The sequence below is a fragment of the Mobula birostris genome, chromosome 28 (assembly GCF_030028105.1).
Source record: "Mobula birostris isolate sMobBir1 chromosome 28, sMobBir1.hap1, whole genome shotgun sequence".
In the NCBI taxonomy this organism is placed as follows: Eukaryota; Metazoa; Chordata; class Chondrichthyes; order Myliobatiformes; family Myliobatidae; genus Mobula; species Mobula birostris.
In genome coordinates this window covers 2,957,166-2,971,376 of record NC_092397.1, presented here as the reverse complement: position 1 = coordinate 2,971,376, position 14,211 = coordinate 2,957,166, and the positions used below count along the sequence as shown (strand labels likewise).

General features: G+C 54.8%; 1 protein-coding gene across 1 annotated transcript in view; it reads left to right on the top strand.

Annotated features, from left to right (window-relative positions):
- Positions 1-14,003, top strand: part of LOC140188916 (calpain-1 catalytic subunit-like) — a 58,172-nt gene extending 44,169 nt beyond the window's left edge. Inside the window, exons 9-16 of the mRNA XM_072245569.1 lie at positions 2,757-2,831; positions 4,468-4,628; positions 7,105-7,274; positions 7,601-7,612; positions 8,556-8,767; positions 10,615-10,654; positions 11,463-11,532; positions 13,915-14,003. Of these exons, the coding sequence (XP_072101670.1) occupies positions 2,757-2,831; positions 4,468-4,628; positions 7,105-7,274; positions 7,601-7,612; positions 8,556-8,767; positions 10,615-10,654; positions 11,463-11,532; positions 13,915-14,003 (829 nt within the window). The remainder of the gene's footprint in view (positions 1-2,756; positions 2,832-4,467; positions 4,629-7,104; positions 7,275-7,600; positions 7,613-8,555; positions 8,768-10,614; positions 10,655-11,462; positions 11,533-13,914) is intronic.
- Positions 14,004-14,211: the final 208 nt, after the last annotated feature.

Here is a 14,211-nt window from a genome sequence, read left to right as displayed (position 1 = left end):
GTTCTGAACGGAGGTCCACAACGAGAGACTGTCCCCGGACCCTTAGTTGAGCGCAGAGCGGAACAGCGGGCTGAACCGGCCATTTTCTCACCTCGGGCCACGGCACCCTGACCTGTTCAATCTTGCCTAAATTGCTGCTCGCTGTCGGAGCGCTGTGAGAACTGGCCCCCGCTGGCTCGATCCAGCCTGCGCCTGGCCGTAACAGTTCAGGTTGCCGTCTCTGACTGGAGCTCTGTGGCTCGTGGAGCGCCACAGGGATCGGTGCTGGTTGTCGTCCGTACCAGTGACCTGGATGGTAATGTGGTCAACGTGGATCAGCAAGTTTGCGAGTGACACCAAGATCAGACGATGAGGATGGTTATCAGGGCCTGCAAAGGGACCAGCTGGAAAAATGGGCTGAGAAATGGCTGATGGAACTTACTGCAGACAGGTGCAATGAGGTGCACTTTGGGAGGACCAGCTAAGGTGGGTCTTACACAGTGAACAGTCGGGTAGAACAAAGGGATCTGGGAACACAGGTCCATAATTCATTGACAGTGGTGTCACAGGTAGTTAGGGCTGTAAAGAAAACTTTTGGCACATTGGCCCTCATAAATCAAAGTACTGAGTACAGGAGAGGGGATGTTATGTTGAAGTTGTATAGGACGTTAGTGAGGCCTAATTTGGAGTGCTGTGCGCAGGTTTGGTCATCGACTTACAGGAAAGATGTAAATAAGGTTGAAAGAATGCGGAGAAAATTTACAAGGATGTTGCCAAGTCTGAAGGACCTGAAATATAAGGAAAGATTGAGTAGGTTGGGACTGTATTCTCTAGAACGTGGAAGATTGAGAGGAGATTTGATAGAGGTATACAAAATTGTGAGGGGTATAGATAGAGAAGTGCAAGCTGGCCTTTTCCACTGAGGTTGGGTGGGACTATAACCAGAGGTCATGGGTTAAGGGTGAAAGGTGAGGAGTTTAAGGGGAACATGAGGGGAAACTTCTTCACTCAGAGGGTGGTGAGAGTGTCGAATGAGCTGACAGTACAAGCGGTGGATGCGAGCTCGATTTCAACATTGAAGAGAAATTTGGAGAAGTACATGGATGAGAGGGGTTTGGAGGGCTATGGACCTGGTGCAGGTCAATGGGAATAGACAGTTTAAATGGTTCAGCATGGACTAGTTGGGCCAAAGGGCCTGTTTCTGTGCTGTATTTATCTACGCCTGCGGCCCAGTGCTTAAATCAATCGAACCTCGGGTCTTCCTCGTTCTCGGCCACAGGCCAGCTGCCTCACCTCACCTCGCCTCAGTTCTGCTGCATGGAATTGCCTCCAAGTCCAGATTATTATTTACGACGATCCTTTGCCAGATTAACAAAGTATTCAGTTGCTTTCCTTGTTGCGTCGGCCTCCAGCCAGAAGTCACCAGGATTCACCGGTACCATCTTAAGCTGGCACGTGCCCACGATGACCGCCTTCCATCCGCTACTCTCGACAGCGCCTCCCGTGACTTGGGTGCGGAGCAGCCGAAGCAGACCGTGGCCGACAGAGGACAGTGAAAACAGGCGAGAGGTTCACCAGAGTCTCCTCCCCCGATTTGTGACATTTACCGGGAGTGTTGTACTCGCAGGGCCCAAAGCATTGTTGAGGATCCTGACCACCCATCCCACAATCTCTCTGACCCACTACCGTCAGGAAGGAGGTACAGGAGCATCAGGACTGGGACTGTCAGACTGGGTAACAGCTTGTTCCCCCAAGATGTGAGACTGTTGAATACCCTGCCAGCACCGAGGTCTTGTCACCAGGACAACGAGCTGTTTACTGTTAACCTGAGCTGTGCACTGCATGCATTTTGAATGATATTTTATTACCTTATTTGTGGCAATATATTGATGTATGTGTTGTGTGTGATATATGTTGTGTGGATGCACTGTGCTCTCAGACGAATGTCGTTTTGTTAGGTTGTAAGTAGGTACAGTCAGATGGCAATGAACTTGGACTTGAGCCATCCCTTCCAATCCCAGTTAGTCATAGTCATACTTTATTGATCCTGGGGGAGATTGGTTTTCGTTACAGTTGCACCATAAATAATTAGTAATAAAACCATAAATAGTTAAATAGTAATATGTAAATTATGCCAGGAAATAAGTCCAGGACCAGTCTATTGGCTCAGGGTGTCTGACCCTCCAAGGGAGGAGTTGTAAAGTTTGATGGCCACAGGCAGGAATGACTTCCTATGACGCTCTGTGTTGCATCTCGGTGGAATGAGTCTCTGGCTGAATGTACTCCTGTGCCCAACCAGTACATTATGTAGTGGATGGGAGACATTGTCCAAGATGGCACGCAACTTGGACAGCATCCTCTTTTCAGACACCACCGTGAGAGAGTCCAGTTCCATCCCCACAACATCACTGGCCTTATGAATGAGTTTGTTGATTCTGTTGGTGTCTGCCACCCTCAGCCTGCTGCCCCAGCACACAACAGCAAACATGATCGCACTGGCCACCACAGACTTGTAGAACATCCTCAGCATCGTCCGGCAGATGTTAAAGGGCCTCAGTCTCCTCAGGAAATAGAGACGGCTCTGACCCTTCTTGTAGACAGCCTCAGTGTTCTTTGACCAGTCCAGTTTATTGTCAATTCGTATCCCCAGGTATTTGTAATCCTCCACTATGTCCATGCTGACCCCCTGGATGGATACAGGGGTCACCAGTACCTTAGCTCTCCTCAGGTCTACTACCAGCTCTTTAGTCTTTTTCACATTAAGCTTTTTCCCACAGATCCAATGAGTGGAATCACGTCGCTCCAGGCCACCGCAGGGAGATGCAGGTGAAGCTGGAGGACGGGGAGTTCTGGTGAGTTTGATGTGTCGGATTCTTTGTGGCTGCAGGCAACACGGCAGGGCAGTGAGCACCATCAGTCTCACAGAGTATGCAGATTTAAATGTTATTACTGACCAGGGTGAAGCTCCCTCTACCCCGTCACATCACACACTCCCGGGGTCAGACACAATGAAGCTCCCTCCACACCGTCCCATCGCACACTCCCGGGGTCAGAGACAGAGTGAATCTCCCTCCCCACCGTCCCATCGCACACTCTCGGGGTCAGACACAGAGTGAATCTCCCTCCACACCGTCCCATCACACATTCCCGGGGTCAGAGACAGAGTGAATCTTCCTCCCCACCGTCCCATCACACACTCCCGGGGTCAGAGACAGAGTGAATCTCCCTCCCCACCGTCCCATCGCACACTCCCGGGGTCAGACAAGAGTGAAGCTCCCTCTACACCATTCCATCACGCACACCCAGAGCAGCGATAGCAAAGATCAGGCTCAAAATAAAATTATCTAGTTGGTTAACCATTTCTGCAATCTGCCTTGGGTGTGGTGGAAGTATCAGAGGATGTGTGAAAACTGTGTTGGGTGTGTGTGGGAAATGTCGGAGGGTGTGTGACATGTGCGTTGGGGAGTGTCAGTGGGTTTATGAGTCAGTAACGCGAGGAGCCCTTTGTCGGTGCTGCAGAGTGGACACAATCTCCTAGTAACCATATGAACCCACGGGGCTCCTGGTGTTGGCATGTGTTTGAGTGTATGTGTGGACGTGTTTTTGTGTTTGTCTGTGTGTATGCATGTGTGTGAGTGTGTGTGTGTGTGTGTGTATGTCTGTGTATGAATGTGTGTGTGTCTCTGCAGACATCCCACCCCTCCCAGAAGTTCTGGGAGTCTCCTGCATATTAATAGTGGCTCCCTGATGCCCGCAAATTATATAAAATGTCCCGGATATCAATTTCTTTTGAGAGAGAAAGCGAGCGTGAGAGAGAGAGAGAGCGAGAGCGCACCATGGCGGAGTGTTCCAAAAAAAGAAAATATAAAAGGTACGTCACCCCAGACTACAGTAAAGTGTACCCCTGCCTAACAGGGGTCAAAAATAATGACAGTGTTGCTCGCTGCACTGTTTGCAACAGTGACTTTTCTATTGCCCATGGGGGGTTAAGACTGTAAGAGACGTGTTGAGGTGAGTTTAACAGGTGTCATTCGTTCATTAGCATAGCTAACGTTATTTAATCCAGTTGGCTAGCTGCTAAGGAGCTACTCTATTGTAGACATCCCACCTCTCCCGGAAGTCTCCTGCAGATTGAAATAAGTTTTTGCAGGGTGGGATGTCTGTCTCTGTGAGTGTGAGTGTGTGTGTGTATCTGTGTGTGTGTGTGTATGTGTATCTGTGTGTGTGTGTGTGTGTTTCTGTGTGTGTGTCTGTGTGTGAGTGTGTGTCTGTGTGTGTGTGTGAGTGTGAATGTGTCTCTGTGTGGGTGTGTGTGTATCTGTCTGTGTGTGTGTGTGTGTCTGCGTGTGTGTGTGTGAGTGTGTATCTGTGTGTCTGTGTGTGTGTGTGTCTGTGTGTCTGTGTGTGTGTCTGTCTGTGTGTGTGTGTCTGTCTGTCTGTCTGCGTGTGTGTGCGCTCATTTGACTGCCTGTCCCCCCTCCCGGCCAGGATGTCGTTTTCGGACTTCCAGAGGGAGTTCAACCGGCTGGAGATCTGTAACCTGACGGCAGACGCGCTCAGCTCGGACCGGCTGCACACCTGGAGCACCTCGCTGTACGAGGGGGCGTGGAGACGGGGGAGCACGGCCGGGGGGTGCAGGAACTTCCCAGGTACGGAGTACACAGCCCCCCCACCCTTCCCTCTGTCACTGTCAATCACTCCCCAGCCCCACCCTCAGGTCCTTTCTGTCAACTCTTTCCAGACCTCTCACCACTTCACACTTGTATGTCTACCCACGTTCCAGAGAAAACCGTCCCACCGATTCTCACACCCACATCGAAACGTACAGTCGAGCGCGTCACTGGTGTTAACCTAAGGATATACGGGGTGGGGGGCGTGCATTCCAGTTTATCATACCCATCGCACACTCCCTCCACCGAACACAGCAGCAACAGAGACACAAGTGGGCCGATTAACCACCGACCACACACGTGGTCACAGAGAGAGCGTGCGCGCGTACACACACGCACAGTGACCGAGTCTGAGATGAAACCAGGTGTCCCAGAGCCCATGAACGAGCCTGAAATTTCCGGAAGCAAAGTCTGCCTGTGGGACACGAGCTCCTGGAGTAACTCCGGTCTCAGCAGACCCTGCAGTCTTGAAGCTCGGCCGGGCTGGGCCCAGGCACCTTCACCACCCTTCTGCCTGTCTCCTCCGGGGTTCACGAGCAGCTCGGCCTGGCTCTGATGCAGTCTGTAGTGAAGATAGAGTTATGGAACAGTACAGCACACAAACAGAGCCTTCAGCCCATCTAAACTGTGTCTCATCCTATTGACACACACCTTGTTCAGACACCTGCATAGCTCTTCCTTCTGCTGGCAGCCCGTTCCAAACTCACACAACCCTATGAGTGACAAGGTCCCCCCTCGGGATCTCCCAAAATGTCCCCTTGCCTTGAGTGACAGGCTGTGGGTGGGGCCTACTCTGGGCAGTGGGCGAGGCCTGAAGGTGATTGATGGGACATTGGCAGCGTCTCTGTGATTGATAGGCCATGGACGAGGCCTTGGGCAGGGACTGGCACTGACTAACAGGTCACGGGCGGGATCTCTGCAGGAGATAGGCCCTTTTTTCAGCCTGATGGTGATTGACAGGACATGGGTGGGGCTTTGCAGTGATTGACAGGCAGTGCATGGGTGCTCTCTGTGATTGACGGGCCATTGTCAGGGATTCACTGTGATTAGTGAACCAAGGGAGGGATCTCTAAAATTGACAATTCATGTATGAGTCCTCGATCTGACTCTGCATGGGTGCGGCCTCTGTGATTGACAGTGCATGGGTGTGACCTCTCTCTGATTGATGGGAAGTGGGGGTGACCTCTCTCTGATTGATGGGAGGTGGGTGTGGCCTCTCTCTGATTGATAGGAGGTGGGTGTGGCCTCTGATTGATGGGAGGTGGGGGTGACCTCTGATGGGAGGTGGGTGTGGCCTCTCTGATTGATGGGATGTGGGTGTGGTTTCTGATTGATGGGAGGTGGGTGTGACCTCTCTCTGATTGATGGGATGTGGGTGTGGTTTCTGATTGATGGGAGGTGGGTGTGACCTCTGATGGGAGGTGGGTGGCCTCTGATTGATGGGATGTGGGTGTGGTCTCTGATTGATGGGTGGGTGTGGCCTCTCTCTGATTGATGAGATGTGGGTGTGGCCTCTGATTGATGGGATGTGGGTGTGGCTTCTGATTGATGGGATGTGGGTGTGGCCTCTGATGGGATGTGGGTGTGGTCTCTGATTGATGGGTGGGTGTTGTTTCTGATTGATGGGATGTGGGTGTGGTCTCTGATTGATGGGTGGGTGTGGTCTCTGACTGATGGGATGTGGGTGTGGTCTCTGACTGATGGGATGTAGGTGTGGTCTCTGATTGATGGGTGGGTGTGGCTTCTCTCTGATGGGATGTGGGTGTGGTTTCTGATTGATGGGATGTGGGTGTGGCCTCTGATGGGATGTGGGTGTGGTCTCTGATTGATGGGATGTTGTGGTCTCTGATGGGTGGGTGTGGCCTCTCTCTGATTGATGGGATGTGGGTGTGGTCTCTGATTGATGGGATGTGGGTGTGGTCTCTGATTGATGGGATGTGGGTGTGGCTTCTGATTGATGGGAGGTGGGTGTGGCCTCTGATGGGATGTGGGTGTGGTCTCTGATTGATGGGTGGGTGTGGTTTCTGATGATGTGGGTGTGGTCTCTGACTGATGGGATGTGGGTGTGGTCTCTGATGGGTGGGTGTGGCTTCTCTCTGATGGGATGTGGGTGTGGTTTCTGATTGATGGGATGTGGGTGTGGCCTCTGATGGGATGTGGGTGTGGTCTCTGATTGATGTGATGTGGGTGTGGTCTCTGATTGATGGGTGGGTGTGGCCTCTCTCTGATTGATGGGATGTGGGTGTGGTTTCTGATTGATAGGATGTGGGTGTGGCCTCTGATTGATGGGATGTGGGTGTGGTCTCTGATTGATGGGATGTGGGTGTGGCCTCTGATTGATGGGAGGTGGGTGTGGCCTTTCTCTGATTGACAGGTTGTGGGTTTTGCATCTCTCTGACTGATGGGTGGTTGTTGTGGCCTCTCTCTGACTGACAGTCTGCCTGTCCTTCTGCAGCCACGTTCTGGATTAATCCTCAGTTTAAGATGGAGTTGAGGGAGGAGGACGATAACTCCGAGCACCAGGAGTCTGGCTGCAGCTTCCTCGTCGCCCTGATGCAGAAGAACCGCCGCCAGCTCCGCCAGGCCGGGCAGGACATGGAGACGATCGGCTTCGCCATTTATGAGGTTTGCCCCCTCTCCGGGGATCTTGGGGGGGAGGGGGGTGGGAATACCTGACCAAATCAATCTTCCCCTCCTCCCACAAGATCCCTACCTCCAGCCCGCCCTCCCTTCGCGGCGACCCTTCCTCACCCCACCCTGCGACCCACACGGGAGGCTCGGTCACCCGGCGGGATGGAACTGGGGGAGGAGGTGTGGTTGTGTCGGGGGGTTTGTCTGGTGTCTGATAGGAGTCACGTCAGGGTGGGCAGGCAGGCCGGCCATTCGGCCCGCAGGGCTGCACCTTGCCTCTACATGGCGGCCTGATTCTCTCTCTCTGTGCTTCTCCACAGGTTCCCCAGGAGGTAAGTCCATCTCTGAGAGTCGCCCTGCTGCAGGTAATCTCCCCTCAGGTGTCAGGAGACCTCCGAACGGGGTGTGGGTTTGGCGGGGTGAGGGATTAATTTGAATGCACGGAGGTTACAGCTACAGGTCAGAGCCAAGGAAAGGGAGGGGGCGTATTATTAAAAAGAGTGGGCAGTACTCTGAGTGGTTGTGAAAGGGGGCGGGGTTACAGAAAAGGGGAGGGGCCATCGATGGGGGCGAGGTTACTGAAAGAGGGTGGGGCTACAGCAAGGGGGTGGGGCAGAGTTCTGAGTGTTTGTGAAAGGGGGTGGGGTTACAGAAAAGGGGAGGGGCTACCAGAAAATGCGAGGAATGGCAAGGGGGGGTTGGTGTTGCAGCAGAGGGTAGGGAGTAGGGACGTGATGAGTGGGGCGGGTAGGAGTGGGGGGGTAGGACGGGGTGAGGGTGCAGGCCGGCTTACGGTGAAGGGTGGAGTTATGGCACAGAGGCGCGGTTGTGGCTGACCTCGAGCGGGCGGGGTTACAGCAAGGGGGCGGGGCCAGGCTGAGAAGGCGGGGTTAAGAGTGGCCGCAGTAGGGGCCCGGGGATAGGAACGGAGGTGGAGTTGCCGCGGGTGAGTAGCCACTGGGGGTGCCGTTTACGGCGAGTGGGCGGAGTTTGGTGAGGCTCCGCGAGATTGGTGGGTGTTGGGGGCGTGGCGATGGCGAGGAGGTGGGGTCATGGAGAGGGGTCAGAGTTAATGCGAGGAAGGGGTGGTCACAGTGGAGGGTGGGGTTGTGGCACTGTGACAATTGAAGCTGATCTTTTGTTCCTTTCTCCATGGTCGCTGACCGACCCGTTGAGTGTTCCGCATTGTTGCCTCCCCGCTGGCGTTTCCTTTCTTTCCCCTCTCCCCGCCAACCACCCTTGGGTGACCTGACCCCCACTCTCGCTCTGTTCCAGTATGCCGGGCGGTCGGCGGTCCACCTGAAGCGCGACTTCTTTCTGACGCACGGCTCGCGCGCCCGCTCGGAGCTCTTCATCAACCTCCGGGAGGTGAGTAGCCGCTTCAGGCTGCCGCCGGGGGAGTACATCATCGTCCCGTCCACCTTCGAACCCAACAAGGAGGGCGATTTCTGCCTGAGGGTCTTTTCGGAGAAACAAGCCCATTCTGAGTAAGTGACCTGCTCGACCACAGCCTGTCCCCAGGGTCCTTGGCAAATCTGTGGGTCCAATACAAACCAAATCCCAGGATCCCTATTTACCAAATACCCGGGTCCCCAGTCACCAAATCCCGGGTCCCTGGCGACCAAATTCCCCCGTCCCAAATCCACCGAATCCCCAGGCCCCGACTCACCCAATCCCCATGTCTCAACTCAACCCTGCCCCTTCAACCCCTCCCCCCTCAGCCCCTCCCCTTTAACCCCCACCCCCTCAACCCCTTCCCCAACTCTCCCTCCCTCAATCCCTCTTTCCTCAACCCCTTCCTCCCTCAATCCCTCTTTCCTCAACCCCTTCCTCCTTCAACACCCGCTCTCCAACCCCTCCCTCATCAACATCTCCCTCCCTACCCCTCCTCACCTCCTCCCTCCCTCAACCCCTTGATCGCTCAGCCCCTCATCCTCCCCTAACACTTTGCCCCATCCCTTCACTCCTCACCTCTCCCCTTCATCCCCTCCCTCCTCAAACCCTCCCTCACTCACCCCTTTCCCTTCCTAATCCCTCCGTCCCTCAACTCCTCCCTCCTTCAACCCCTTCGTCCTCCCTCTCCCTCCCTGCCCATTCCTCTCCTCCTTCCTTCCTCCTCCCTCCCCCTCCTTGGCCATTGCCCCTGCCTGCCCGTGAATTGCCAGGGGGCCTGTTTCTCCGGGATGTGTTAGTGGAACTGTGCAGTGAGGTGGGCGGGGGGGGGGTAGAGGGAGATGTGCCTCCCTACCACGAGCACGCCTTCAGAAGGCGAAACCTCGGAAAGGCGGCGTCCATCGTTACGAACCCCACCAGCCAGGACGTGGCCTCCTCTCACTGCTGCCGTCGGGGAGGAGCAAGACGCAGACTCAAGATCTTAGGAGCAGCTTCTTAATGAGATTCCCAGATAGCACGTTGCCTTCCGGGTGCCAGGGTCTGGGTTATCTCGGACTGAGTCCTCAGCGTCCTGAAGTGGGAGGGTGAGCAGCCGGGGGTCGTGGTCCAATTCGGTACCAGTGACACGGGTAGGACGAGTGATGAGGCTCGTCGTTGGGCGTTCAGGGAGTTAAAGGATGGGACCCCCAGGGTTGTGATCTCAGGATTGTTACCCGTGCCACGCGCTAGTGAGGCCGAAACTAGGAAGATTACACAGTCTCATACTGGCTAAGGAGTTGGTGTAGGAGGGAGGGCATAAGATTTGTTTTCCCTTCTAGGGAGGGTGGGACCTGTACTCACCGGAATTCAGTAGAATGAGGGGTGAGCTCATTGAACCCTATCGAATGGTGAAAGGCCTCGATAAGAGCGGACACGGAGAGGATGTTTCCTGTGGCGGGATAGTCAAAGATCAGAGCACTCAGTGTCAGAAGAGAGACGAGGGGGAATTTCTTTAGCCGGAGAGTGGTGAATCTTTGGCATTTGTTGCCACAGGCCAAGTCACTGGGGATATTTAAAGCAGAGGTTGATCGATTCATGATGGGTCATGGGCATGAAGGGATACGGGGAGAAGGCAGGAGATGGGGTCTGAGAGGGAAAATGGATCAGCCATGATGAAATGGGGTAGACTCGATGGGCCGAATGGCCGAATTCTGCTCCGAAATCTTAAGGTCTTCCCCTCTGTCATCGGGATTCTGAGCAGTTTATGAGCCCATGAACACTGCCCACTAATTTTTGCTCCTGTTCCACAAGACTTATTTAAAAAATATATTTCTCACGGTACTGATAGTTCCTCTATTATTATACATCGCTGTGTACCGCTGCCGCGAAGACAACTCACCTCCCGATAATATGCCGGTGACATTGAACCAGATTCTGACCCTGTTCCTCTTGAATCCTGCAGGGAGCTGGACGATGAGATCAGTGCCGACCTGCAGGAGGAGGTGAGGCGCCGGGGGGTCTCGGGCTGGGGAGGGTCCAGCAGGATCGTTGTTGGGAGGGTGGGGGCCAGCCGGTCACCCCCGGTCCTGTAAAGGGGAGGGACATTCCCTGCCCCCGGGGAGATGTGGCCACCAGTGGGGCTGGCCGCTCCCCACCCTGTAGGAGGGTGTTAGCGATGCTGGTCACTCCCCCCCCCCCCCCCCACCGTCCCGCGGCTGGATCCGGTCAACTGGCAGCGAAGGGGCCGTTTCTCTGCGAGGCGTACAGGCGGGTGCGAGGCGGTGGGTGCGTTCACTCCCACTCACGCTCTTGAGGAGGGGTGGGCTGAGGCTCCCCTTGGAAGGGGGTCTGACCGGCCAGCCGGTGGTCGTCCATCTCCGACGGCCGGGTCCCTGTTCCTCCTCGGCGGCGGGGAAGGCCCACGGCCTACGCTTGACAAGCCGCCACTCTCTCAGTGGCATTTTGGACCCGGCTGGTTTTAGTTTTAATTTATTTCATTCCCAGGTACCGTGTGGAGCAGGCCCCATCCGGCCCAGCAGGCTGCACTGCCCCAACAACCCCAAACTGACCCTATTCTAATGACGGGGCAATTTACAATGACCGGCCTTTGGACTGCGGGAGGAACGCGGGTCCCCTGGGGGAAATCCCGCGCGCCCCACGCCGCGGTGGGTGTACAGGGGTTCCTTACGGAGGGCGCCGGGGTCGGACTTGGAGCTCTGACGGCCTGGCGTCACGCTGGCCCCGGGGTTGGGGCCGGGGCAGTGTCTGATTCACGATTAACGCCGCGGGCCCCTTTTCCCCCCCCTGCAGGTGGAGGTCCCCGAGCATGAGATCGACGAGAGGTTCAAGGCCCTCTTCCGGCAGTTGGCCGGGGAGGTGAGTACGAGTGTCAGAGGGCTGGGGAGGGGAGGGGCGGGGTTCACAGGTCAGGGGGTCGTCAGGAGTCTGTAATGTGTGGGGGGAGGGTCGGAGTGGATGGTCCAGAGAGTGAGTCATTCCCTGTACATACACGTATCTCACATTCTCTTCAACACCTCGATCGTATCTGCCCCCACCACCACCCCTGGCAGCTCATTCCACAGACCCACCACTCCCCAGGTAAAAGAACTTGCCCCCCTACACATCTCCTTTGGGCCTACCCCCTCTCACCTTCAATGCACACCCTCTGGTACTGGGCGTCCCTGCCCTGGGCAAGACCTGCTCTTCCCCCTGGTCCCGTCGACCTGCAGCCGGACCACAGACCGACGTACCTCTCCCGCCCGCGTGCTTACCCAAACCTCTCTTTAAACGGCCAGCCCACCGCTATTTCCACCATGAGTGAGGAAGTTCCTCCTCAGGCTCCTCTTAAACTTCCTCACCTTTCAACCTTAACCCGTGACCTTGGGTTGTAGGCCCCACCCAACCTCAGTGGAAAAGCCTGCCAGCATTTACCCGATCTGTACCCCTCGGAATTTTGTACACCTCTCTCAAATCTCCCCTCAATCTCCTACGTTCCAGAGAATACCTATTGCTCCCTGAAAGTGGCCACACAAACTAACCTCTTCAGGTGCTCCAGTCCCAGCGACATCCTTGTGAATTTTCTCTGTGCTCTTTCAATCTGATGGAAATCTTTCTTGTACATTCCCCAGGTCTGTCTCAAACAGTTGGGGAGTGGGGGTGGTGTCATAGATCATAGGACAGTACAGGCCCTTCGGCCCATCTTCAACAGACCGGTACAGCACCGGAACAGGCCCCTCGGCCCACAGTGTTGTGCCGAACCAGTTAAATTGATGATCAAATGGCCGACTAAACCGATCTCTTCTGCCTGCAGAATGTCCATATCCTTCCATTTTTCTCACCTTCACACTCCTATCTAAACATCTCTTCAAAGTGCCGAACATACCTGCCTCCACAACCGCCCCAGGCAGAATATTCCACACACCCAAAACTCTGTAAGAAAAAAATCTCGCCCCTCACGTCCCTTTGAAGTAACCCCCCTTTGACTTGAAATACAAGTCCTCTGGTATTTGACATTTCGACCCCGGGGGAAAAAAGATGCTGGTTATCTAAGTCCGCCTCTCATAATTGAGTAAAGTTCCAGCAGATCTCCCCACAGCTTTTGAACATAATGCCTCCACACCACCCTATCAACTTGTGTGGCCACTTTCAGGGAGCAATGGACTCGGACCCCAAGATCTCCCTGTACGTACCAGGCTGCCGCCACCCCACGTTAAAACAAAAAACTTGCCTCTTACATCTCGTTGTAAGTGACCTCACCTTGCCTCGAGTGCACGTCTTCCCCTTATGGGATGGTTTAGACCTGGGGGAGCAGCTACTGGCTTTCACTGCTCGTCCGGGCTTCTTTTAAACTCCTGCTCTCCGTCCCGGAACGTCACGGGAGATCCCAAGCCAATCCTGAACAGTCACATCTCCGCTCTCTGTCCCAGAATGTCACGGGAGACCCCAAGCCAATCCTGAACAGTCACATCTCCACTCTCCGTCCCGGAACGTCACGGGAGACCCCAAGCCAATCCTGAACAGTCACATCTCCGCTCTCTGTCCCAGAATGTCACGGGAGACCCCAAGCCAATCCTGAACAGTCACATCTCCACTCTCTGTCCCAGAACGTCACGGGAGATCCCAGCTCAACCCTGAATTATCACATCTCCACTCTCTGTCCCGGAACATCAGGGAAAATCCCCAAGCCAATCCTGAACAGTCACATCTCCGCTCTCTATCCCGGAACGTCATGGGAGACCTCAGTCAAACCCTGAACAGTCACATCTCCACTCTCTGTCCCGGAACGTCACGGGAGATCCCAAGCCAATCCTGAACAGTCACATCTCCGCTCTCTATCCAGAAATGTTACAGGAGACCCCAAACCAATCCTGAAGACAGGTTGCATGGAGAGATATTGGCCACGTTTTGTTAAGCAAAAGGTTCTCTGATTCGTCTCGATGAGCCAGGAAGACACGAGCTCCAATTACTGAATCTGCTTCGATCTACAAATTTGTGTTTGTTAGGACAGAGCAGAAGAAGCATTAAAAATACTTGCCGAGACGAACACAGGCCCCTCTTGCTCGAGCCACAGCACCCTTCACGACCGGCCCGTTGGCGAGGCCTCGAAAACTCTACCCCCATCCCCCCGAGCGTACCATTTTATACTTTTCTCACCGATATGAAACGCTGCAGTAAGTGGTCAAAACATTGTGCCATCACAAAGCACCCAATCACGCCTCACCACTCTCGACGAGTCCCACCCGTGTTCTCCATGCTCCCGCAGAATTACCTCCTCGTGATGAATCCCCATGCAGCCAGTTCCGCTACGTTCAAGGCCACGGTGGTGAAACGTTTGACCAGCACAAAGATTAACCCCTTGCAGTACAGGGCAGAGCTGAGTCACAGAGGTTTGAATGAGGGAGGGGTTCTGAGCACACAGGGTCCAAGCAGCTGGAGACTTGGCCAGAGATGGTGGAGCAATGCGAGATGTTCGAGGGACTGTAACGGGAAAAGCAGAGATCTCAGAGGGGCTGGAGGAGGAAGGGGTCACAGAGATGGGGGTGGGGTGTAGGGACTGGAG